The sequence below is a fragment of the Arvicola amphibius genome, chromosome 2 (genome assembly GCF_903992535.2).
Source record: "Arvicola amphibius chromosome 2, mArvAmp1.2, whole genome shotgun sequence".
Lineage (NCBI taxonomy): Eukaryota > Metazoa > Chordata > Mammalia > Rodentia > Cricetidae > Arvicola > Arvicola amphibius.
This window is the reverse complement of record NC_052048.2, coordinates 180,508,885-180,535,852: the sequence shown is the minus strand read 5'-3', so window position 1 is coordinate 180,535,852 and position 26,968 is coordinate 180,508,885. Positions and strand designations below refer to the sequence as shown.

Here is a 26,968-nt window from a genome sequence, read left to right as displayed (position 1 = left end):
TGGTGCTGGCCCAGGGGAAAGGTATACTTTTGATGATCTGTTATGTGCATGCATAATTCTGTTAGATTCAATATTCTCCAGGGAAATTGGATACTTTCTAAGGCTATAGTGTTAAGAAAGAAGCAAAATAGTCAGAGGCTTAACTTGACTATCACCGTCTTCCTTCGTTTTACTCTAAGATTTATTGTACAGATCTCAAAGTGAGTTCCCTGGATCAGGGGAGCGGCTTCACAAAGCAGTTAGAAATGCTAATTCACAGACACACAAAGGAAAAGAATACAAGCAATGGGACCTACAGGTCTGGATTTTAATGAGCTTTGTAGGTTACTTCTAAAGTTAAAGAATGGTGTCTCAGAACATATTCTGAATTTCATCTCTTTTCCTGGATAGTAATCAAAGGTATATTCTTATCAAGCTGGAGAATTCTGAAACTGTAAAAATGTTTATACTTATAAACTGATAGGGTATCATAAGTTACATCAAGGAAGAAAGGAAACAGACACGGACCTAGACTTTTACAGATAATGCATGCTGATTAATGTCTTTGGAAAGTAAGGACTCTACCAAATTTCAAATAGGATTATCTTGCTAACCCCTTCTAGATATATAGTGTTAAGAATACCCACAAGTTTGCTATAACATTTTTTTAAAAATGTATTTATTTTTATTTTATGTGCATTAGTGTTTCGCCTGCATGTAGTCTGTTTAAGAGTTTCAGATCTTGGAGTTATAGACAGTTGTTAGCTGCCATTGTGGTGCTGACAACTGAACCCAGGTCTGCTGGAAGAGCAGTCAGTGCTGCTCTTAAACGATAAATCATCTCTCCAGCCCTTGCTGTAACATTTTTAAAATAGCACAAGTTGAAGCATGTGAAGAATCCAAACACAAAAATGAAGAACTTAATCAACATTATATACAGCTTTCAGAAGACTGAGACACTCCTCATTTGCAAATTCTCATAGCATTTGCCTCTGAGACACATGTACCTACATTTATGCAAAACTTACACTTTTGGCTCCAAGTACTTTAGACAGTAGCATTTGCTTTTGTTTTGTTGTTTTCTGAGACAGAATCTTATATACCCTACAGTGGCCCTGTACTTACTAGGCAGTGGGTGCTGGCTTTGTATTTCAGAGCCTTCTGTCTCTACCTCCATAGTGCCAGTACCACAGGGATGCACCATCATGTCTAGTGGAAGAATAAAGGTTTAAAACCACTGGACTAGATTATGTCAAAAGATATTTTCTGGATCTGTTATTATTCTAATAACAACACTGATACCTTAGACTTTTAACTAAAACATAAATCTATGAAGCATCAGTAGCAAGAAATATATTCAAAATGTATTTAGATATTCTAAAATATAGTCTGTCATCAACTACATAAATAACACATCAATAAGTCAGTTACTCTACAAATAGTAATTAAAAAAAATACCTTAAACCAGGCACAGTGATACATGTCTTTAATTCCAGTACTCAGAGGCAGAAACAGAAAGATCTGACTTTGAGGCCAGCCCTATCTAAGTAGTCAGAATAGCCAGGGCTACCGAGGGACCCTGTCTCAGAAAACAAAAACAATGAACAACAAAACCCTAAAATATTTCTTGAGCATGTGTTCCATTGTTCCATTTTAAAGACATGTAGGTAAGCAGTTCACTTGAAAACATTACATATTCCACTGACGTTATCAAGAGGAAATAGTTCCTACATCAAGTGTTAAATGCTGCTGACAGACACCAACTGCACAGTGATGGATCAGGAGACTTCAGCAATCGTTAACACAATTAAACTGAACAAAATCACAGCAATTAAAGTACCCACAAAGGAATGTGGAAAAGTCAGGAAAGCTACTTAGCACTTCTAACCATATTTTTCAGCTACAAAACATCAAACTTTTTATATTATATGGTCAAGCAATTAGAGGGCAATTTAAAAATACTACCATAGCTGAGTTTTAGCAAATCCTAAGTCAGAATAAGAATGGGCTCGCTCACTCTTTTCCTAGGTAGGGGCAAGCTTGGAGAAACTGGTAGAAGACGCAGACCGATATTCTTGGTGTTGCTTTAGAAAAGTTTTTATAGTTCTGGTTCATTTCATATCAACAAAACAAAATATTTCCACTTATTATTTGGCAATGGCTAAAAAAGTATACAATTCTAATCCAGGAGCTGACATTCAACAGACTTCAAAACCATAAAAATAAACTGGAATTTTGTACATAAGACATGCAGAAAGAAGGGTGAAGTTATCAAAACTGGCAAGTGAGCACTGAAAGAAAGAGAAAAATGTGGTTGTGAACTCTGGAAACAATGCATTTGTGAAAGTTATTAAAATCTGGTGTGGATGGTTCCGACACAGGTGCCTTCCCTTCCCCTGGAGAAAAGCTAGACACTCCCCAGATCTGTACCGCCTTCGGGCAAGTAGTGGCCGTTTCCATAAGATTATTCAATCTAATTAGGTCTTAAGTTTTTCTTTCCATTTAATTCCTACTGCAACACCTCAACAACTCCACATCACCACACACTGTTCGTCTATTCCAAACATGGTATAAATCTCTTCCAACCTATTGCTCTGAACTCTAGAGTCTTAACCTCTTGTCCTATAAATTCACCATGTGCTCACAAATATCTAATACCATCAATTACACTGATCAGATGCCTCAGAAAATGAGTTTATTTAACCTGATGCTGTCTTCACTAGAGGAGGACGGCCTGTCTACTAAAGGATTTCAATCACAAGTTAAAATTTCAGGAGTTCATGTAGGCAAATCCCATCAAATATAACTAATGGTAAAATAGCAAGATCTATACAGATTTACATAATCACAAGCATACATGAGTCTATCACTATTGAATGTTAATTATATGAACCTGAAAAATAAAAGCACTCCTTTCTACTCAACACTAGCATGTTTTCATAGAGTCCTCACCTGCATCAACCCTCCGTCACCATATACACTACACAAATAGCACAACAAAGCAGAGAGCCACCAAGACAGCACCCAACACCATAACATCACCACTGGGAATTGAACACAATATTTGGCAAATTACTAAATATAAGCCTATTAAATCAAATCAAGTTCCTTATTTAATAGACTAAGCAATGAAAATCTGTAGTTAAAAAAAAAAAACTTCATATTAAGGAAAAAAGCTTAGACTTGCCTGGCTTTCCTACTTCACTAAATAACAAATTATTCTTTCTTTAAAATTGGTTAATAATTTTAAAATAATAATATTTAATTATCCCACCATGTTGATTAAATTTCCTGAACTTTAATAAACCCCATTATTTCTGCTTACCTTTAATAGTAATATTACCAAATGTTAGTAAATTTTTAAATTGATCTTATTTTATATTTTATTTAAGTTGTTTTGCTGTTTTCTTCTACGGGTAATAACATTCAATGTAGAAAATGAAATTCGGGGTGGGGGTGGGCTGGAGAGATGGCTCAGAGGTTAAGAGCACTGACTGCTCTTCCAGAGGTCCTGAGTTCAATTCCCTGCAACCACATGGTGGCTCACAGCCATCTATAATGAGATCTCGTACCCTCTTCTGGCATGCAAAAATACATGGAAGGAATGTTGTATACATAATAAATAAATAAATCTTTTAAAAAAAGAAAATGAAATTCGGATATATGTTTGTGTGTGTTTAGACATGCACAAATAATGGAAGCATTTTTGTATGCCTGATGAAAGCAATACAATTCCCTCTTATCCACAAACCTGCCCATCCAGCGGGGTGTCACAAGCTCCCAGAAGGGGGATATTCTGGCACAAATACACAAATATTAAAAATCTCTAATACAACTGTTTAAGCGCTCTCTCTCCCTCCCTTCTTCCCCCCCCCCCCCCATGTATGTGCTATAGAAGTGGAAATGTAGTATCCTTATACAACAGAGAAAACAGCTATAACTGTAAAACTATACGTACTTTAAACAAATACTTTATTGACACTAAAAAGCACTTATTCATCAACATTTCCAAACATGAGCACTGAGCCTGATCTATATAACCAATAATGTCTAACTTTTTGGCCTCCTACTGACAGCTCTTCTTCTTCCCCAAGACTAAATAACAGCCAATTTTCAACTAGACAGTGTTAGGTACTTTTCATCAACAAAAGGCAAGAACTGAGCAAGAATGGCACACAAAGCTGAGAATCAATAGTGGGATTTCAAAAATGATAGATGATATCACCAAATCATGTTCCTATACCAGAGGTGTGTGAGGGAGAAACTGCAGCAGCAGCAATCTCTGACTGTATAAAATCTGTGTGTCTCTCTTCTATGCTCAGCATGGTCTGGAAGACGCATTCAGAGTTGGTTTTAGTGAACAGCTGGTGCTGACGATAGTTCATTGTTTAAACAGAGAAAACAAGGCAAAGACAACAGCACATAAGTCAAATTCACTAATGGTCATCCCCTTCCCTGCCCAGACCAAGGAATGTTTCTTTACTGGTGCTTCAACTTAGACGGAATGACAGTGGTGTGCCTGAGATGACTCAGCGAGCACTCCATAAGAGCACACACAACCAGTGCACTAAATATGCTGTATACTTGCAAACTATTTACAGAGGATGGGCATCATGGTAAAGATGAAGACAGAGCAGTGAAGAGATGGTTGAGGACCAAAACCACAAACAAGGAACTAGGTTTCTTTGAGGACCTCAGAATCTAATAATTAAGGAGACTTATGAGTTTTAACTAGCACACTCTGATAAGACAAAAGATACATTGTTCTTCTATTTCCCAACTAAAATTAGAACTCTAAATTAAGAAGACAGGAGGTAACAAATATTTTCTTTAAAAAATGAATTTTCATTATACTGCACCTCTCTAGGAAAAAACAATGTGCTAACTACAGAATGTATCCTAGTTTACAGCAGGTCTGAAGCCACCTTACTCTTTATTTCTGGTACCTAGCTTAACAAAGGTCACTTATCAGTAAGTGGTAATCTATGGCCTAACTGCTTAAACTATGACTCACTTAAGAAGCGATTTGAAATAATTCAAAAAACCAACAATAAAATGAATCAATAGATCTTTAAACTAACAAGTCATCATTTAGAAAACAAGCATCATTTTCTAATGGAAGAAAAGAACAGGCTTTCCTCCAATGCATATAAATATTTCGGATATTTGTTCAGGTATTAAATACCAAAAGAAACTGATGAAAGAAGATTAAATAATAAGTAATAATGAAAGGACCAAACCACTGGTTTGCACCTGACCATCTCTGCACAGACACCCTGCACACTGAAGAACCAGACCTTTCGAGCCCCTGCACCTGACCATCTCTGCACAGACACCCTGCACACTGAAGAACCAGACCTTTCGAGCCCTTGCACTTTCATTTTCTTGTCTTTGCCCTCTCCTGAATTTTCTATGGCCTGAACAGCAATCTCAGAATCAAAATCAAAGATCTTTTTTTAAGATATAATTTCACACTCCCCCCACTCCTGCTTTGCTGTCAAGTGTGTGACCCTGGTTTGATAATCTCATTTCCTGAGAATCAAAAAGCTGGAAATTTAAGCTTCCTAGAGTGCTAATTGCGGCCCTGCTCCACTGCTAATCAAAAAATTGGATGTTTTGCATGAAAATGCTTCTCTAATTAATTCTCAGTCATAAATCGCCCTGGTTTTAATAACCCCTCCTTGATTGGATAGCCTTTGAAGAGACGGTGCAGCTAATCCACTAAACTAGAGAAACACATGCAGAGGAAATAATAAGTGGGCTTACAAGGTAAAAACTAGACGATTGCATTAATACTGTCAAGCTAAAAAAGGTGAGTCTTTTTTCCAGGACTTTCATGCCTTACCCCTACCCAGGAAGACAAACCACAAAACTAGAAATCATGAACAAAGGCAACTGTCAAAGAGGTCATGCACCAACATCAGATCTCCTCACCCTCCTTCCACAAAATAGCTATTCCTGGCATTTTAAAAGGGTTTCCCTGATACTTTCCCTCTAGAAAGCAGATATCAGGCAGTGTCCGCATGTCACACTATGTTTTAATAAGATAAGGTTTGTGCTTCCCTTCCATCTGCTTCTGACTGACGATATATTATCATACATATCTAATAGGTGCTGAACTGAATTTTCATTACCCAAAATGTCAAGACTCATTTTTGTCATCATAGAACACAGCTGGTCTACACCAGCAGCCCTTGCGTTAATTCAAATGAAACAAGTCACCTATACATAACTTCATTTTCCTTGGATTGGGGCTTCCATTCTGCAATTTTAATCTGCTGCGTGTCAGCATACCAGTTACTGCCATGGTGGCACTCAGCTATGGAAAGCCTTGGTTAGCAGCGCTTCACACGAGCCCCGTGGTTACTGCACACTAACAACTGCAAGGTTAGTTTTCTGGTAGGACTTCCTCAGGACAATCCCAGAAACATTCAGAAGATTCTAGAACTTGATGAATACACAGGAATAATGTTTTAACAAGTACTATTTTAACATATAAGTAAATTCATATGTAGTTTTTCTAGGGGCTTACATTATAGATACATATATTTATCCTATATTTTAAAAATTTAAAGGTGTATTCAGTTTATTCCAAAAGAAATGACACAAAATTAGAGTTCTGAGATTATATAAGACAAAATAAAACATTGGTAGTCGATTCTAATTTGGAAATAGAGTACTCAAATTTACATTTCTACAGTCTCATAGATCAGTATGGGTTACATTAAAAAGGGACGCACTACCACAATGATACCACGAGATACTCAACTTGAATGTCTCAACTGGAAAAGACTGACAGTATCAATTTTGGCATAGACTTGAGGCAGGAATATAAAGTGCACTTACTGTGGAAAACTGGCAGTTTCTTTAAAAGTTAAGCAAAAGTAATGACATGTACACCCAGCAATCCCACTTCTATACATTTCTAATGAATGTAAAAATGCTTGTCCCACACAAAAGTTTGTGACATACCAGGGCTGAGAACCTGAGGACAGAATCAATGTGCATCAACACCTGAATGGACACAGTATGTAGCATATGCACACAACAGAGGACTCCTCGTCATGACAGAAATAAACACTAAGTCACAAGTATTCAGAAGAAAGTCATTAGATGGAAGAAAGAAGCCTTTCTCACAATCATAGACTAGATGACTTCACTTCTTCTAGAAATGTCAAGCTAACCTACTGTGACATAAAGCATTTCAGCACTTACTAAAGGCTTGAGAAGAGAGAGATACAGACCCTCTAAGGTGACAGGGAAATTCTATTGATAAAAATGTTCTGCCACTTGACGGTGGGATGGCTTGCAGAGGTGGATTTCTTAAACTCAATACCTGATGATATATTAGCACCTCAGGGCAAAAATTGCACAGGCATATCAAATGCAAGTTATTTTCCAGCCTCTGAACAAGAAAACCACAAGAGAAGAACACTGTCACATACTGGTTTTGTGACTTTGGTGAAAACTCTATAAGCCATGGTTTTTTCTTAACTATAAAAATGAGATAATAAGCCGGGTGGTGGTGGCGCACGTCTTTAATCCCAGCACTCGGGAGGCAGAGGCAGGCGGATCTCTGAGTTCGAGGCCAGCCTGGTCTACAAGAGCTAGTTCCAGGACAGGCTCTAGAAACTACAGGGAAACCCTGTCTCGAAAAAAAAAACAAACAAACAAACAAAAATGAGATAATAAGGCTTATTGTACAAAATATTATGAGAGTAAAATAATTAAATATGTACTCAAAATCTCATCTCTGTAATTATATCCTTCTTTCACAATACATCAGTTTTCCTCATCTTGCTCCTTAATATAATTTAATCTGATATATTCATAAATCTCGACAAATATTACTAGCAAATAAGGGGAGAAGACTGAAGGTTCTGATTACCCTAGACATTTAATATGTAATGCTGAATTTCTCACATGCGAAATGTCAATTTATCAGAGGTGTTTAATATATGAGATGTTCAGTATATGCAACGAACTTAAGGATTTGGCCCTAAGGTACATGAAATATAAGTAATAAATATACATTTTAAACAAATAAATTCAAGTAACTAATTGAATAGTGATTACTACAATGGAAGCTAATCTAGTATGGAGAGCTGACTTTCATCATTAAAGTGTAATGATAACAAAAGAGGATACTACATGTCAGATTTAGAAGATCACTGAATGGCACATGGTAAATTAGTCAAAATGTAAGGTTCCTGGGTGCTGCAAAGATGGCTCAGTAGGGAAAAGTTCTTCATGTTCTTACAGGGGACTGAATTCGGTTCCCAGAACCCACTTCAGCCTGTAACTCTGCCTGAAGGGGATCCAGCGCCATCTTCGGACCTCCCTAGCCACCACACTACAGACAGACACATAATTAAAGTGACTAGAATGCGGCACCAATGCCTGCTGCTGAGTAAGTGCAGCCCCCTCTCTTCAGCAAAGTAACTTCTTGTAGTTCATAGAGGCAACTACAAAGATTCACAGCTGGTCAAGATGGAGAGAAGAGATGACCAACTCCAACTGGGCACAACACAACCCTGTATCTAAGACTTGAGGAACAGAGTAGAAGAGGAGCAGAAAGACACAATTCAATACTCCACAGGTCATGAGCACAGTCGCAGGCAAGCTGAGGCTAGTCCTGAGCCTCACTCCTGAATGAAAGTGTAGGCTCACACTCTCGTGAAAGTTCTAATGCCCTTTCCCTAAAGTACTCTAGTAAGAATTCTGTTCCCTATGGTTCTAGACTAAGGTCCATGTTATCCACTGGATGTTTCTTAGGGGTTACCCTAACCCTTAACATGTGAGTCACTCTTCTCATAAACATTACTTCACAAGTCACTGGTTTCTGCTTCTTGTCTCTTGAGTAGCTTGCCTGATAAGGATGTGGCTGAAGAGAGACTGGACTGAAACATCAAAATGACAACACTCTGGAAGAAGCCAGTTTAGAAAGGAAGACCCGAAGTCCCTTCTTATCTGGGAATTTGCATAATGTCTAATAAATGTCTGTAGCTGTAAAACAGTTATGGGGTTTTTTGGTTTTTGGTTTTTTGTTTTGCTTTTAGTTTTTTGTTTGTTTGGTTTTGGTTTTTTGAGACAGAGTTCCTCTGTGTAGCTTTGGAGCCTGTCCTGGAACTAACTCTTGTAGACCAGGCTGGTCTCAAACTCACAGAACTCACAGGCCTGCTTCCAACTCCTAAATTCAGGGATTAAAGGCGTGTGCCACCACTGCCGGGCTTATTTTTTAAAACTAAACAATGTCTATTTCATCCATCATCATTCTACCCCTGCTGGTACTCAAGAGCCATGCACACAACGTACAAAAGTGTTCTTAGAAGAGCAGGACGCTCTGAGTGAAATACGAGACGGGTACTGAAGTGAGAATGAACTCTCCTGCAGCCACAGAATGGAATACTACATAGTAATCAAATGAATTAGTGTACATGACAACAAATAAATCCACAGACAGACAGACACTATTTCACTACAGACGGAGAGAAAGGGCAAAACAAAGCGACAGCATTGGGAAAATCAGGAATGTGCTGACAGTTGGGACTGGACTGACGAGAAACAGGAGAAATCCCCTCTCTGACAGACAGTTTCATGGCTGAAAGCTGAACATCTAAGTACACCTTACACATTTTACTGTGAGTAAAATAAAAATGTATTTTGTCTCAATAAAAAGTGAAATATAATGATGATAATATCAACAAAGAAAAGTTTAAGAGGAAGGCAGTAAGAACAGAGAGCCTTTATCTCATAAATACTTTGTCATTATTACTTATAAAATATTCATGGCAATTATGTATTTCAAAGTATAAAATACTGCAAATATAATTTGAGACTACACAGAAATCATTTAAAACATAGAAACACTATAAAATTAGTAATTCTTCCCCTTGGGCAACATATTTGCCTTTGTTTAAATGTCCTAGACATCAGGAAAAAAAATACTGACTTACATGTGAGAGACTTACATGTAATTTCATAATTTATTAAAAAAATTCATTTACATTATAGACACTATATCAACTGAGTTGAAAGATTAAATAGTTTTAGATATGGTTGAAGTCATTCATTAAATCATTTGCTAATTAACATTTAAAGCAAAATATTTACTATTAGAACTGTTTAAGAAGGGATTGAACGATCCTCAATAAGAGTCTCAGGGTCTGAACAGTATACATAGTCAAATTCAGTGAATGGTTTGATCCATTAACAATTTTGCTTCTATAAGTCTTCCTTAAGCAAACATGCTGAATGAAATGATATCCATTTTGCATGCTTCCCAAGCCAACTACAAACTTCCATTGCAGATTAACTATAATTATGACTGCTTGACTCAGTGATGAGAATGTTAATGTACAGCAATATTCAAGTAGGTAGATGGCCACTAAAACATTATTTCTAAGAGTGCCTGTGAAAGTGGATTTGTAAGAAATTACAATGTGAATCCCTGGACTCGGAAAAGAAAAACTTCATAGCCAAGGTATCATCAAATCCATGGAGGGTCATAACAGAACAGTAAGAAACAGTATCGGGGCACCATTCTTGCTTGAGCACACAGTCTCTGGCACTCCCAATTCTCTTCTATAACCACAATCAGAATTTAAGTGACTACTGCATCTACCCCCCCCCCCATCCATCCATCCTTCCATCCATTTATCTATGATATTTTATCAAAAATCTGATAGAAATCGTTTTGGAAATTTTATGTTGTTTTCAAACAATTTCAAAGGATTTCTTTTATGGCCCTAATTTGATTTTATAGGAAATGAAGCAACATACAGAAAAGACAATTTGGACATCACCATGTAGTAAGTCTGATCCAGAACCCACAATCTGGACCTCTAACTAGCCTTAAGATGCTGATTTGAGGAGCAGACAAACAACAAATGATTTAGAGTCCAAGAACCTGGAACTTTCCAGATGAACAAACTTTGCAGGAATAATTTTGGTTCTTTTTTCTTTTTTAAATTTATTTATTTTACAAGCCAACCAGTTTTCCCTCCCTTCTCTCCTCCCATTTTCCCCTCACCTTTCTCCACACACATACACCCCATCTACCATGGGAGGTCAACAAAGCCTGGCATATCAAGTGAAGGCAGAACCAAGCTTTAGTTCTTTTTTCAAGTGAGAAAAATTGGTTAATTAATATACACAAGATTTCAGATAAATTTAACTAAAAATATATTGGTTACTGGATTTTAACATTAATACTACAGAATGTATCTAGGAATAAAAATTTTAAAAGTTATAGAATTCAGAAATTAAAATCAAACCTGCAATCAATAGATAAAGCTTACAAAGAACAGAATAGTATTTGCAATTTAAAAATAAAAGGAGGAAGAGGGTGAGATTATAGCCATAACTCTTAACACTTTGGACTTAGGAATAAAAATGGTGGTAGGTAATCACAAACTGCTAAAAGTCTAACATTTGAAGTTGGAGTAAAGACTAGTCATTAGATTAGATAGCTCTAAGCAAACAGAAACATTCGGTATCTTCACACTAATCTAAACCACAGACAATAAGATGGCTCAAAAACACAGGGGCACTTGCTGCCAAACCTGACCACCTGAGCTTAATACACACAGGGCCCACTTCTGCAGAGATACATACCTACATGATAGAAGAAGGGAACCATCTCCTGAAAGGTACCACTCATTTATTTGTATGCATGCTGTAGCGTACATACACACACGCAAACACACACACACATCTACATATGTATTGCATACATACACTCACACAAGAACGCACACATATGCATACATACAATAAATAAATAAATATACAAATATATAAATAAAATTTTAAGGGGAATGTCTCTCTTACTTACATTTTCTCATTTAACAAATGACATCATACCCAAGTCACCAGATTGGAAAACTGGTAATGAGCCAAAATGTGTATCTTATGCTCAAACACAACAAAAACTATCATGTCCAACTGATACTACTTACAAATTAGCTTCTGAACCTCATGTCACTTGTCCTAAGAAGCTAGGATAGTCCTCGAGAAGCACAACTTGCTACTGTCACAACTTCCCCCGCACTCACCTCAGTCTCCACACACTGACTACATTCCCTCCTACAGGATCTGATCATCCATAAGGGAAATCCAAACCTTTATATTATATTACATTTACATCATACTATAGTATATCATAGTATAGCAGGGCTTTTAAGGTCTACTCATCTTTTTTCTTACCTAGGTCCAATCTTCCTCATGTACTTGATTCAACCAAAATAAAATGCCTGCAATTACAGGGCAGACTCCCACATCTGTATACTCAGGTATATCCTCTCCATAATGCAGCTGGTGTACGTACCCACACACACATACACACTTGATCAGTTAAACTCCCTTGGTCCGTTGGTTAGCTCATTTCCCAGTGTAGGAAAAGAGTTCTTCTTTGTTCCGTAACTTTCCCCAAAAATATTCTCTTCTCCTTTGTCATTAGAACTGTGACTGTTTTCATGTGTGTGTCCCACAGGTACCTACTACACCTCCCTATGTAGGAGGAGTAGGGGCTCTGGGGTAGATCCAAAAATACGGCTGATCTAGAAATACTGACGCTACCTTGTTACTATCAATGTTGCAACTGACAGAACCCCTAGAAAAGGGCAGGTAAATGTTGTTAGTATCATATTACAAGTAAGTAAGCAATCTAGAACTTAGAAACCTAAAACAAGTGGTCCATGCTGCATAAGTATAATGAGTAATAGGTGCTCCTCCATTAAATCATAACATTCCACAAGTTGCTCAAAGCACTAGAGCTACACCAATGCTCTAACACATGAACATCACTAACCAACTGAACAGGGATATGTAAATTAGTTAACTGATGCAGAAACCAGACATTAATGTGCAAACAAACAGGGTCTTATTTGAGCTAAGTGGGCATGAATATGCAAATGAACTGGCTGCAATTCAGTAGATGTCATCACAATTCTAGGAGTGAACATCCTATATTATGACTATTACAATATTCATGCAGCATTCATACATGCTATCATATATTACTGTAATATGGCTTTTTTTGAGTTTAAATTTGTGGGAAAGCCAAAGCAACACGATGCATATTTTCATTCACACCACAGTCATGAGCTGGAAATCAGATGTGAACACAAAGAATTCTGGCATCTCTATATAGGACGAAACTGCCACCATTACTTTCAATCTAACTGAACATTCTATTTTTTCATCAAGGTGCTTTAAAAATGGGTTAGGCTGATACTTCATGATATGACCCCTTGCAGTACGTCCAGCCTGGCCTCATACACCATACACAATCTCAAAGAATAATATAATAGTTGCATATAAAAGTGTCACTTTTCCTATATGGATCTTTATAAAGTTGTATAGCAATACAACTTGAACAACAGCCAGAAAATTCACTGGATGCTTATAATTAGCAATTGTTCATATGCTAATTTCTTTATCTTCCTATCATCACCTTTCCAAAACTGCTCCTTAATCTCATGGAGGTTAGAATGTACAGTGGCAACTACTCTGGTGTCATCTGCATCATCTTAATCTCATGGACGTTAGAATGTACAGTGGCAACTACTCTGGTGTCATCTGCATCATCTTAATCTCATGGACGTTAGAATGTACAGTGGCAACTACTCTGGTGTCCTCTGCATCACCTGTTTCCCAAAAGTAACAAACTGGGATGATTATAAACCACTCTTCTCAAACTGAGCTCCCTAATTAATAGAAAAAACTAGGTCATGGCCTGAACCCTCACACCTGGTGTTGGAGGCCCTTCTGTTTATGTGTTGCTTTCATTGGTTAATCAATAAAGAAACTGCTTCGCCTGATAGGTCAGAACTTAGGTAGGCAGAGAAGATATAACTGAATTCTGGAGGGAAGAAAGCAGCCACCAGGTAAGACATGCTGAATCTTTCCCGGTAAGCCACGATCTCGTGGTGATATACAGATTATTAGGAATGGGTTAAATCAAGATGTGAGAGTTAGCCAATAAGAGGCTAGAAATAATGGGCCAGGCAGTGATTTAATTAATACAATTTCTGTGTGGTTATTTCAGGTGTAAGCTAGCTGGGCGGCTAGGACAAACAAAGGGCCCCACCCTCCTCATGCAACACACACTCTTTAACATATTTATTCATGCTGGCCCAACAGCTGAAATGCCTGTCCCTTTTTCATCTGAAAAGACTTCCACATAGATGAAAGGCTCTCTGCTTTCTCTAGCACTTGTATATGCAGACATACAACTCCATGCAGTGTGTAACAAGGCTGACATTACTTTTTGGCAGGAAAACTTAACTAGGAACTAAGTAAGACTGGAAGTAAAGAAATAAATAATAATAATAACAACAACAACAATAAATAAACGCTAGAGATTTAACAGAGAATTTATCCTTTCTTAGGTGGGATGGTAGCTCTGGCCCAGAAAGTCCTCAGCGGTGTGGCACTGCAGGAGATGAGAACTGGATTCCTTCTAGATTTTACCTCTATGATCTTTATTGTTTGCATTATCTAAGAATCTCCTCACCACATTCCAGTATAAGCATATCTTCATGTACACTCTGGGCTGGAAGAGGAGGAAAGGCTGTTCCTTCTTTTCCATATGTGACCTGAAGTAACACACAATTTTCTTCCTCACATCCTACTGTCAAGAAATAAATCATATGATTGTGGCTGGCTGCAGGCAATGTTTAGAATTCTTATATTCTATGTAGCCCTGTGATTATATAAATTCAGGAGCTGGATGAGAACAAATCCAAGGGAAAACAATGCTGGCTGTTAAATGTCAGTCTGTTACTTACAATCTCTTTTCTCTTACACGTTAAACATAAAACTAGTCGAACTATTATTGTATCCTGAGGGTCTAGTGGGGTGCCTGACACAAGCAAAAATATCACAAAGTTGTACAGGACCCATAAATACACAGATACAGAAAACATAAGGTACAAACACAGTTTAACGATGACCACAACTCAGTTTTGGTAACCATGACACACTGCAGCAATGAGATGACAGGTAAGTCAAGAGCACACATATCTAACACAAACTATCTTCTGATAAACCTATTTGGGTCATTTAAGAGCTCAGGAGGCGATCACAAATTCGTGGGAGAAATGAGGTTTCAATGGAATACTACAGGTTTAAAAAGTTCCCCCCTACTGTCAGGAAACTCTAGATTTGGTATGGGAACATCAAACTAGATAAATGGTGTTGTTTAGGAGCTTTAAAATTATCTTTTAATTAACTGTTCATTTTTATACTTTACATGAGATATATAACAAAGAAAATAGTAAATTATGATTTTGAACATCAAAACAAAAATAAGAAAGATAAACAAGGCTCTTATTGGACAGGCTCTATTTATTCCAGTGGAGAACTTTCCTGAGTTTCTCCTGTGTGCCTCCTTAGCTTAGCTCCTGCACATTTTATTACTAAAAGAAGGCCACTCCAGTTCTTCCTATTTCTGACTGTCATCCAAATGAAATTATATATCTGTATATATTTGTATTTGTGTGAAAGAGAGAGACAAGAGAGACAGAAAGGGAACAGGTTTTCTTATGTGGCTGATTTTAACTGATTCAATGTACAGTAGTTCATTCTTCATTACTACACATCACTCTATTGTACTTTATATATAACCTTCCTCCTGTTTATGAACATGAGAGCTATTTCTAGGTTTTTTTCCTGACAATACTGCTATAATCAGTCTTCTGAATATATTTTACTTTTCACATCTGGGTTCTCGATTCATGAAATTTTTATTTTTTAACTGGGACAAAGAACAAATGCAACTTTTTCCTCCTTTTCTATATAAATAATCAATTATCTCATCATCGTTGTTGATTCATCTGTCTTTTACCAATCTGTAATGTTGTTTGTCGTTGCATTAAATTTCCAGATATATGGAGATACATCTGCTTCTGTGAGTGTATAAAGGTTGATCGTGGTCATCCAGGTACCCAGACTGAATAAGGGAAAGGGAAAGTCGGGCAAAGGCCTAGGCAGGTGGGCTGGTGAAACTATATACTTTCAATCAAACTATGCTAACTTTAATTTCTTTTCTATTCTGAACTGTGGATTTAGACTTAAACAAGAGGATTCTACACTGAAAATAAATCCAGGAAAGCGCTAGCCAGTGAATTCTGAAATATGTTCTAAGACTAAATTCTACTATTTCATTTTCTGGACATAGAACTACCTGCATGCTAGTATCAATTTTTTTGAATTTTATTAATAGTTTACTTTATAAGATAATTCCTCCCTTATAGAACCCTCATTTTGAAAATATAAAAGGGTCCTATGAGTTGTGCCTATTAGACAGTCATAAGCTTGCTAAAGGCCATTCTCATGAGTTCTAGTACATACTGTGTTCACTATTTGCCATAATGGTTATGGTCTTTTCTGTTTTCTGAAAATGCTCACTTCAGTATGAACTGCACTAAGTAAACTATTTCAGTCTAAGAAGATGAAGGCAGGCATGAGATGCTGCACACCTATAATCCCAACCTGCAGGCAGCAGTGACACAGCAATCTGAAAGTCAAGGCTAGTGTGGTCTATATGTACCCCTTTCAACACTGAAAATAATACCTAAGAAAAATAGAATAAAATAGTTGACTTTACCTTATGTTAAAAAATGCATAACGCAAGACCACATTAGAATTTATTTTTTTATATAAATTGCCTTTAAAAAAGAGCTACTGAAGAATGGTATGAATACACCTACATAGCTATAAACTCAGACACAGTAAGATCTCCACCTCCCCATAATTCAATGAATGAATGAACACAATGAGATGTTTTAGTGTGAAGCACTTCATAATGACCAAGATTCTTATAACACGAGAGGTCATCAGCATCACTTTGTGTTGACTGTCTTATACCTTCTAGATACATAATTTTCATGAATTTCAGTCTCCATCACATGGCTCAACTAACAATGATTGCAACTCTATCCCATTCCCATGTAAAAAGGGAACCATATGAACTCAGAGTCCTCCAAAAAAAATTGATTTTAGAAGGTAAATTCAAAACTGTCTAGCATTTTTAAATAAAATAATTTTCTCTATCATACATAGAGGCTAACACATTATATAAACCTAATAAGAATTTGGAATAAAATGTTTATTTTTAAATGACTTCACATAGTACATTAAATTTATTCATAACATGAGGAAAGTATATTTATTACTTCTTAGAAACAGATGAAGAAATTAGCATTTACAAAAACTCTACATAAAGTTTATTATTCAACAAATCTTACCATGCTAAGTAAGTTAAGATTACTCTTTTTAAAAGCAAGGATATAAATATACAAAATGGAATTCATTTTTACAGTATATTAGATATTAAAACAGAAAAGATAATATAAAAGATTAAAGTGATTTTGAAATAATTATATACAATCTTCAAAAGAAAAAAGCACTTCTTTAAATGTGCTCTGAATATTGTTACAGTTATTAAAAAAGTCATTAAGTAAAAATTAAAAGACTGCAAAGAAATCCCTACAAAATTTTAGGATATGAAGTTCAAAAAGTGCTTCTTGTGGTATGGGTATAAAATCATTGTACTAAATACCATACCTCACTCCATTCAAAATGTCCCCGAAAATGTGTACATAAATGATGTCTTGCTAAATGTTCCACTATAGAGCAGCTGATGATATGAATCCTTTTCTAAAGAGGATAATCACCCCATGGTTAATGGATGTCAAATGTTGTCTTACTTGAAGGCAAGGCAACTATAAACACATTAATTATATACAGTGTCATTAAGCATTCACAACTCCAGTCATCAATAACTCCTCAGAAATGAAGAAGTAGGTAGTAGTAGTAGTAGTTCAGGTCAAAGAGTCCAGTTTTCCTTGATGCCAATACTCCTATACTATGTAGAGCAAAGTCTTTTAGGAAAGCTAATTCTCCAGTATTTGGAGCTTTGCAGTCACAACTAAAGAACGCCACTCCTTAAACTGACAGGAATAAAGCTGGCACTCCAAAGGTAAGATCACTGAGCACAAACATGAAGCTAAGTAGTACCAAGACAAAAAGGAAACTAATGAAAACAGTATATATTTCTACTTGAATCAATGGCCATTAATAAACTCTACCCATTCATGAGTCTTATTATCTTGAAAACTTAGGGAAGATAAATCACAGGATTTAGATTATGGCTTATTAAACCTTTTATTAGAGTTTCTCAAGTAGATTAACTTATGCCTACCAACAAGGAAATAAAGATAAAGACTTTCTTCACTCTGATGTGTAAATATCTGTAAGCAGATTATTTAAAAAGTGCACACACACAAAATTCTGTGTGCTTATGTATAGCAAATACATGTTCCATTATCACAAGTTCTCATCCTACATTTTAAAGAGCCTAATTTAATATGGGCTTTATCCTGGGCATTGTACTGCAACAATAAGTAGTGAGATTTGAAGTCTAGGTGGAAGGAGGTATAAACTAACAAGATAAATGTAAACAAGACATGCCAAAGAAGATGTCATGACAGAAATGTTTTAATGTTATGTTCCACCATTACAGGCGCAGGAGGCTGGAGATCAGGGAAATGTCATGTAATGGGCAGGAGACACAGATGTGGAGGTCTGCTCTTTCTAGACACTAGATAAAGCCTTGACTGGACTGATGACAGCTCAGGGGAATTATAGAGATTTAGAGAATTATACAAGAAAAACCACTGAACACTGAGAAAACAAGTTCTTGAGAATCCTCACAAAAACATGGAGTCAAAATTGGCAAACAGCAGCTGAGCTAACAAGAAGACAGAGGCAGAAGAGTGAGAGCGAACACAGGAGTCTGCCATGGTGGAAGTCGCTGTGACCTGGGGGAACACCAGCCCAATGGACTGGAGTTGAGAGAAGAATCTTGAAGCGAAAGTAACCTTCCCTCAGTGCTAACACTTCAAGCACTACTTTAATTTAAATTGATATTATTCTAATTTTCCCACAGGATAAACTTCTAACTTAATAGTCTTAGCACCTGCATAAGTAGCCAGAATTTGAGAAAGCTAATTGTTAAAGTGATTAAAGTAAGTTATTTGCTCGTGAGTAGCAGTATTTTGATTTTCTCAACCCTCACATGGTAATGTGTTCATCAATTATAGCATTCTGCACATTAACACATTTTAAAAAGCTATATTCAAGCTAAATGTTCATTAAAACTAAGACCCATCTTTACCTACAACAATGCTGTCTAAGCAGTACAATGGAGCAGCGGGGAGCCTCAGAACAACAGGAAGCCAATGATTAACATAGACACATATACAAGTTAGATTCCACCTGTTATCTCACACACTTTGAAGTAGCACCCCCACCTCCTCAGTCCCAACTGCCAACAGCAGGCTATATAATGAACCATCTGTACCAGAACAGTAAGAGCCAATTGAGATGGGCTGATAGTACCAAAGAAATCTCATTTTTAAATTCACTTTCTCCCTAGTGCACTGTTAGTCTAAGGAACATTTTTAATTGCATGATAAATCTAACATGTTGGCAAGATCTTAACTTTGTAAAACTTGAGTTTTTTAATGTCACTTTGATGGTCGTTATGGTTGATTTCTTAGCTGCTCTCTTGCATCAGAAGGAAAAGCTGATGACCCCATGAGCCAAAACACTGGGAGGAGAAGCCTGAAGTCATGTGGCCTTAATAGAAGAGTCAGAAATGTTGGCCATTCTCTTATGATTTGATTGAACTACTCAATTAGACTTTTTAAAGGGTGAGCTGTGGTCCTTAGAACAGCCATATTAATGAATATCTGAAAAGAAACAGTCATTCTTTGGTGTAGGATGTCCTGTATTTGTGTTGATTTCATTGGTTATTAAAGAAACTGCCTTGGCCTAGTTGATAGGGCGGATCTCAGGTAGGTGGGGAAGACAGAACAGAATTCTGGTCATGGTGTCTCTTCACAGCAACAGAAACCCTACCAGAAACCTAAGAAAGTTATTATCTATTTTTTTGTCACTAAAGGAAATGTCATCACCCTGATTTTTATTTTATTTATTATAATTTATATTCAAAGTATTGTACTCTGCAAAATAGAACTCTTTAGTAACAACAAATGGGTTCCAAGTAGCCTACATAAAAATGTACAATGTTAAAGCATACTATCCAGAAGCATCCCTGTGCCCTTCTCATGACAGAGGCTGAGCTTTCCGTTTCCATCTGCCATATCCAAGAAGGCTTTAAAAACAGTAAGCAAATGCAAACCATGGTGGCCACCGTAACAGACTAGCATCCTACTTAACTGCGAATAGACTCACTCTGGTCTCATCTCATCTGCTTAAAATCCGTACCTCAGTGGCAATGCATTCTTTGTAGGCACAATATTAGTTTTAGAAGCTTGATAGCAGATACTGGGGAATGATACTGGAAAAGGATTACTAATTCGTTAAAATTTGTTATCTAAGGAAAACTTTATAAATGTAGAACAAAAACTCACATGTTATACACATTGCAGATTATCCTCCAGGAAACTGATTTTTCTAGAGAAATCCAATCACCTACCTTGCAGTTCTCCACTCCGACTATAGAGTTCCCTTCTCTGTTCTCGCAGATAAGCGCTCATGCTGATAGCATGAGAGGATGATTCGAATCTACAATGCAACACACAGTACCACATGATTAAGTCACATAAATGGCATCTAAGTATGTACTCCCATAAAATTCTATTCTATTGTGCTCTGGTGTGTAAAACATTTCCTGGGGTATAACAATTATAATTATGGCTTTTTTTTTTTTTGGCTATACCATAAAAAAGCCAGAGACAGCTGGCCAACCCTTAGTTTATTAACAATACCGCTGCTACTGCTCCCCTAGTGTTTGATGTTGTTCTCGCTGTCAGTGTCACACAGACTAATCCTGACCTACCTCCTCTTCCCTTCACCGTCAAATCATCATTACCATCAATGTAGTCGTCGTCGTCATCTGCCAGGATGCGTAGATACGCAACAAATAATGTATCCTACAAAGTGATTCGAATTATGCTAGTGCCCAAATCAAAACCCATCATTGACTACTGGCTGCTTCAGTAGATATATTGGCTCTTCAGAGCCGTTCCCTTTCTGAATTGTTGAGTTAAAAAAAAAATAGTGCAGGGCTGGAGAGATGGCTCAGTGGTTAAGAGCATTGCCTGCTCGTCCAAAGGTCCTGAGTTCAATTCCCGGCAACCACATGGTGGCTCACAACCATCTGTAAAGAGGTCTGGTGCCCTCTTCTGGCCTGCAGACATACACACAGACAGAATATTGTATACATAATAAATAAATATTAAAAAAAATAGTGCATAGGAGACTCTACAAATGAACGAGTGACATCAAAGAGCAAGGCATAATTGGTTTCTTTCTAAATATTCTAAAAAAACTGTTTCCAAATGGCTGCTAGATTTTGGCCTGCCACACAGCATTAGATATTGTCCAGGAATTGTTTACAAAGGTAAGAAACATGAGAAACAGACTTGTTACGGTAAAGAATGGATCTCTAAAAGCTAAAACAAGAAACACAAATCAAATTATTCATAAAGAATAGCTTATAGGTAAAAATAAAACAAAGTAAAATTATGACTATATCAAATAGCAAGTCTTTGATGAGTAACAGATTCCATTTTAAATCTGAGACTTTCAAAGCCAGAATAAGAAGCTGACAAAAGAAGGAATCCTTCTAAGAATTTTGCCACTAATGGGTCAACAACATAAAGAGAGAGCAACAGAGTCCATGGGATCAGTAACTAGCAACAAGAAAGGAGCATCATTTTCTTAATCATGTCTCTTTTATCCAGTCCTTGACAAGAAAGATGAATACCAAGATGAGTATCAGCCTGTGAAGGAAATACTTCAGTTACTTGATCTGCTCTACGCACCCTACCAGGAACTAAGAGGCACAAAGAGCCTGGAGGAAGGCAAAGAGTGCAGTACTTAAAAAGTGCCACCTGCCAGTCAAGTGTGGAAAAGAAGCCTCTGACCTCCAAAAAGCCTGCTGACAGCTATTGATCAGAGATGGCAAAGGAAAAAACAAACTCTCAAGCAAAGAATAGAGAAGCACAGGGTGTACAATAAGAGAGAACTCAAACACAATTAACCTTGGCTAAGGGCAATTAAGGAGGGTAATAAAGTCCTTAACAAATTCGATAGAAACAGATTACAGCTCTCCACAATCTGAGTCCTTTATGACTTGATAGACTTGCTATTCATGATTCTCTTTGTGTTTGCAACAAGTCACAGATTGAGATAATTTTATACTAAAAAAGGCATGAGAGATTCTTCAGTCTCACCTCCTTATTTTATAGCCAAAGGCACTGAGGCATGCTCAGACATGAGACCTACTCAGGCCTGCATGGCTAATTAACATTAGAACCATGTTAAAAGTGAGCAGATCTGTATATAACTGCCCAGTTCTGGGACAAGGATGAGTTTTACTACTGACCAATAATAATAAATGTGTAACAATTATTTAAATTAAGTTTTTTTTTCTGCATTTCTAACAATTAGGGGCTTTTCTTTCTCCCACCCCCACCCCTATACCACAATTTAGCCAATGCTAAATGACCAAATGTGTTTACATGGTTTGAGGCTGAAGACAATGATAGTTGAGAGTATGACATATTAAACCTAAAGCCTTATCTGCAATAAGCTTAGATGGGTGTACTGGTTAGTTTTTATAGTCAATAAGACAAAAACCTGGGGGAAGAGAATGTTTATGAAGAAAAGCCTTGATCAGATGGGCCTGTGGGGCATTTTCTTGAGTGCTAATTGGTGTAGGAGGGCCTAGCCCACAGTGGGTGTTACCATGCCTAGTCAAGTAAGCTTGCACTGTATTAAAAAGTTAGGTGAGAAACCCAGAGGGAAAGAACAAATCAGTAAGCAGTGCTATCCTGTTCTTCCATATGTCCTGCTTCAGTTTCTGCCCTGTCTCAATAATAAACTAATGTGGAAGTTGAAGCCAAATAACCCCCTCCATCCCAAATTTGCTTTTTTGGTCTTAGTGTTTATCACAAAAAGAAAAAGTATATAGAGCAAAGGATAAAAGGAGTTTTCAAAGGAGAAAGAAAAAGGAAGGAAGGGAGGGAGAAAGGGAGGAATGGAGAGAGGAAAAAAGGAAGGGAAGGAGAGAGACAGGGAGGGAGAAATAGACTGAGTGACAAAAGAATATGAAAGTGATATGTACCCAAAACAGGAGTACAAGGCTGAAGAGAAAGGCACCAAAATGACTTAAGCAATAGGGGGGGGGAGGGGGATACAAATAATACATACATACTTACATATACATGCATATATGTTTTATTACTTTTAAAGTTATATTTATAATCAAGTTTAAATACTAAGCAAATTTCAAAAACTGAAAAACTAAGTGAAAATATGAAATAAATAATGAGGAGCTCAAGAATAAGAATTTAAAACTGTAGGCCAGGCGATGGTGGCAAACGCCTTTAAGCCCAGCACTCGGGAGGCAGAGGCAGGCGGATCTCTGTGAGTTCGAGACCAGCCTGGTCTACAGAGCTAGTTGCAGGACAGGCTCCAAAGCCACAGAGAAACCCTGTCTCGAAAAACCAAAAAAAAAAAAAAAAAAAAAAAGAAGAATTTAAAACTGTAGATTCCAAAAATAAGAATGTAAGAATGTAGAAATAAAGAACTATAAAGTTGTAAGCCTAGGAGAATGGGAGCAGACTTTAAGCAGCTTTCTCAGCAGTTTAAGGATTAACTATTAACAGTGGTTTACTTTGTTTTACAAATAGCTCTATTTGCAAGGCGAAAGCAGCCCTCTGCAAACTGAGGGATGCTCTTCAAATTGAGGATCAGCTTTTAGATAGCCCTCTGGCCACTCATGACCAGAAATTGATGTGACCTGAGTTAACTTTTAAATGATATAGGATGAAAGTGACTTGACTTTTTGGCTTTATATTGTCCCATACCCTTTGCTGCTATGCAAAAGTGGCAGTATCAGAGGAATGCAGAGCTTCAGTAAACACCATGAGCAAGTGCCAGAGAGAAACAATGGGCTAAATACAAACACTAGTTTAACTGAAAAAAACCTATTAATGGAAATTGTAAAGAAGGGCAATTTGTATCTGAGTTTTACCTCCAAACTGTAAAAGCTCTTTTGCTAATTGCATAATGCTTCTTAATATAAGACAGAGGGTTCAAAAGCTGTCCTTACAAACTCATCTCTGGCTGTGGTCTCAGATAGCTGATAAAACTTTTGTACTACATGGAGATTTATTTATTTATTTAGTTAGTTAGTTTTTTAAAAATTTTTCCTGGAATAAAGTTTGTTTCTGGTTTACTAGACTTCAGTGGTCTGTCCCCATCTTTTTGCAACCCCCATGGACCCAACAAATAAAACGTATACAATGTGCTTATTTGTAGTGTTGAGCTGCGGGCAGGCTTGCTTTTCATCCCGCCCGGCTCCCAGCCGCCTGGCTAGCTTATGCCCCGAAATAACAACACACAAACTGTATTCATTTAAACACTGCCTGGCCCATTAGTTCCAGCCTCTTATTGTCTAATTCTCACGTCTTGATTAACCCACACCTAATAATCTGTGTAACACCATGAAATGGTGCCTTACCGGGAAGATTCTAGCATACGTCCATCTTAGGCTGGAGCTTCATCGCATCTCGCTCAGAGAGGCGAGGCATGGCGACTGCGCGAGGCATCTGCCTCACTTCCTTCTTCCTGTTCTGTCTACTCCACCCACCTACGTTCTAACCTATTAGGCCAAGCAGTTTTCTTTATTAATAAACCAATGAAATCAACAGATTGATAGAAGACCCGCCTCCATCACTTATTTTATTTTTTTTTCCTTTTGACAACTAAAATTATGTGGTTTATGAAGATATCATTCAGATTTAAGGATGAGAACAGAATATGGATATGGTTAAACTCAGTCCACAGGCACATGGGTCCTTGGCAAGTGTTGTTCACGTGTTGTCTTTAATGTCCTTATTTGAGCATCTCTGGGAAAAAGAAACACTGTCTCTACAGGCTACTGCTACTGTGATTTGTCAGCTGTGTTGTGAAAAGGCTTTTTCTTTTTTGGTTTTTCTTTGCTGTTGTTGTTTTGTTTTGTTTTGTTTTTTTGACACAGGGTTTTTCTGTGTAGCTCCGACTGTCCTGGAACTTGCTCTGTAGACCAGGCTGGCCTTGAACTCAAGAGATTCATCTGCCTCTGCCTCCTGAGTGCTGGTACTGAAGGCATGTGCCACATCTGGCAAGGTGTTTTATTTTCAACCAGCTGGAAACAGGAACTGGATTCCAGCGTGAGTCTTCTTGTTTGTATCTTCACTGCCACTTGCTAGCTGTCACTTTACATAATTTAATTTCTCTCATACATCAATTTTTGTTTGTGAAGGCTTTTATAATTATAGCACTAAGTACGGAGTAGAGGTTTGATATTGCCGCTACAGTTGCTCAAATTTTGTTAATACCAAATTAAACTGCTTAACTGGAATCACTTTGATAAACTCAGTGTTTATCAAACGCTGTACATAAAAAGCATTCAATCAGCACCAGCTATTAGTAATATCAACACCAGTCTTAACTTATAAACAGTTAACTGTTACTAAGAAATACATACTCTGAGCACATGCCTTGGTAGAGTTCACTAACGTAGTAATTAGGAAAACTTGAAACCTTTCGGATAGCTCCTTTATTAAGGATCTAACCACATAAAGCCCAATACTTCTCAGCTAGGAAGAGTGCATAACTCTTTTAACATGGGTTATTTCTTGGCACTTGAGGCTTGATTTTTCAGGGAGGACATATTTAATTCCCTATAAAATTCTCCAGAAATATCTGGGAAGTTTCGATTTCCTAATTTTGTATAAAATTCTCTAGAAGCAAGCTTTAAACATGTACTTAGCGATTCTATATTCTATAACAGCCATCCCACCTGACAGAAGACAACATGAAAGAAAACAGACTATGTTCACTTCCTACAAACTGCATCAGGGCAGTAACTGTGTGGCTAAGGATGCCTTAGAAGCCCTCCAGCTCAGAAGACTCTTCACAGCTTGCGCTCTCTCTCTAATACTGGGATACTTACTTGAAAAGTGAATTCTTTGGCCTTTGTGGTTTCTTCTTGGCAAAAAAGGCTGCGAACTCTCGTCCAGTACTGGCATAGCTTAGTTGAGCTGATGGTTCTGATGCAGTACGTGTGTTTTTCATATCCAAGTACTCAGTCAACAGCATCTGTACAATTAGATGAGCAGATGAATTTACACACGTGCTATTATACAAATATAATTCTAAAACCTCATTGGGGACTTTGAGAATATATTAACCTAGATATTCATTCTTCTAGTCAGACATATAGGAAAGCTTTATTACAACTATAGAATCATCTACCTGTTAGCAATTCACAATGAATGGGAAGTTGTGAGTATTGGAACATGCCAAGGAGTATGTTGAGCGAATTAGTCAAAATTCTTCTTTACTCAGCACTTAATCCTCATTATTGCAAAGAACAGCAGCATTAGCACAGCAATCACCTAATATTTGCTGAGGGCTTACTGTACTCTAGGAATGGTACTAATCTATTTAGATGTATTAGGTTGTGGGGTTCAGAGAGGTTCAGGAGCTGCAAAATAGTCCCTGGTTGACTAATGCAAGAGTCCACTCTGTGACACTTCATTCTTCCAGCACTGGAGTCAAAAACAAGTCAGCAAACCTATCAAGGAAGACCAAGGAAATGGGCCTAAGAAGTGAATGCTCCAAACCACAAAAGACTTACCAGGTTTGCTATTAATCTTGAAAAGAGCAACTGTTTTTGTGTCCAACTACTTCTAACAGTACTCCTTATAAAATTCACTGTAGAGTCACAAGGATTGGAGCCTGTGCTAGATCAACTATGGCTACCAGAATTCTAAACACATTCATAAAAAAAAAAATACAAATTTGGAACAGAAAGCTCAATAGTTCTTAAGAATACCTAATAAAGCTAAAGTAGCTAAACTCATTTCTATCATAGAAAAACTACCCATAAGTCAAGGCA

General features: G+C 37.2%; 1 protein-coding gene across 1 annotated transcript in view; it reads right to left on the bottom strand.

The window, feature by feature from the left end:
- Positions 1-26,968, bottom strand: part of Exoc4 (exocyst complex component 4) — a 722,780-nt gene that overhangs the window by 501,234 nt on the left and 194,578 nt on the right. The window contains exons 8-9 of the mRNA XM_038318719.1: positions 26,021-26,166; positions 20,489-20,577 (exon numbers count right to left, since the gene is read on the bottom strand). Of these exons, the coding sequence (XP_038174647.1) occupies positions 20,489-20,577; positions 26,021-26,166 (235 nt within the window). The remainder of the gene's footprint in view (positions 1-20,488; positions 20,578-26,020; positions 26,167-26,968) is intronic.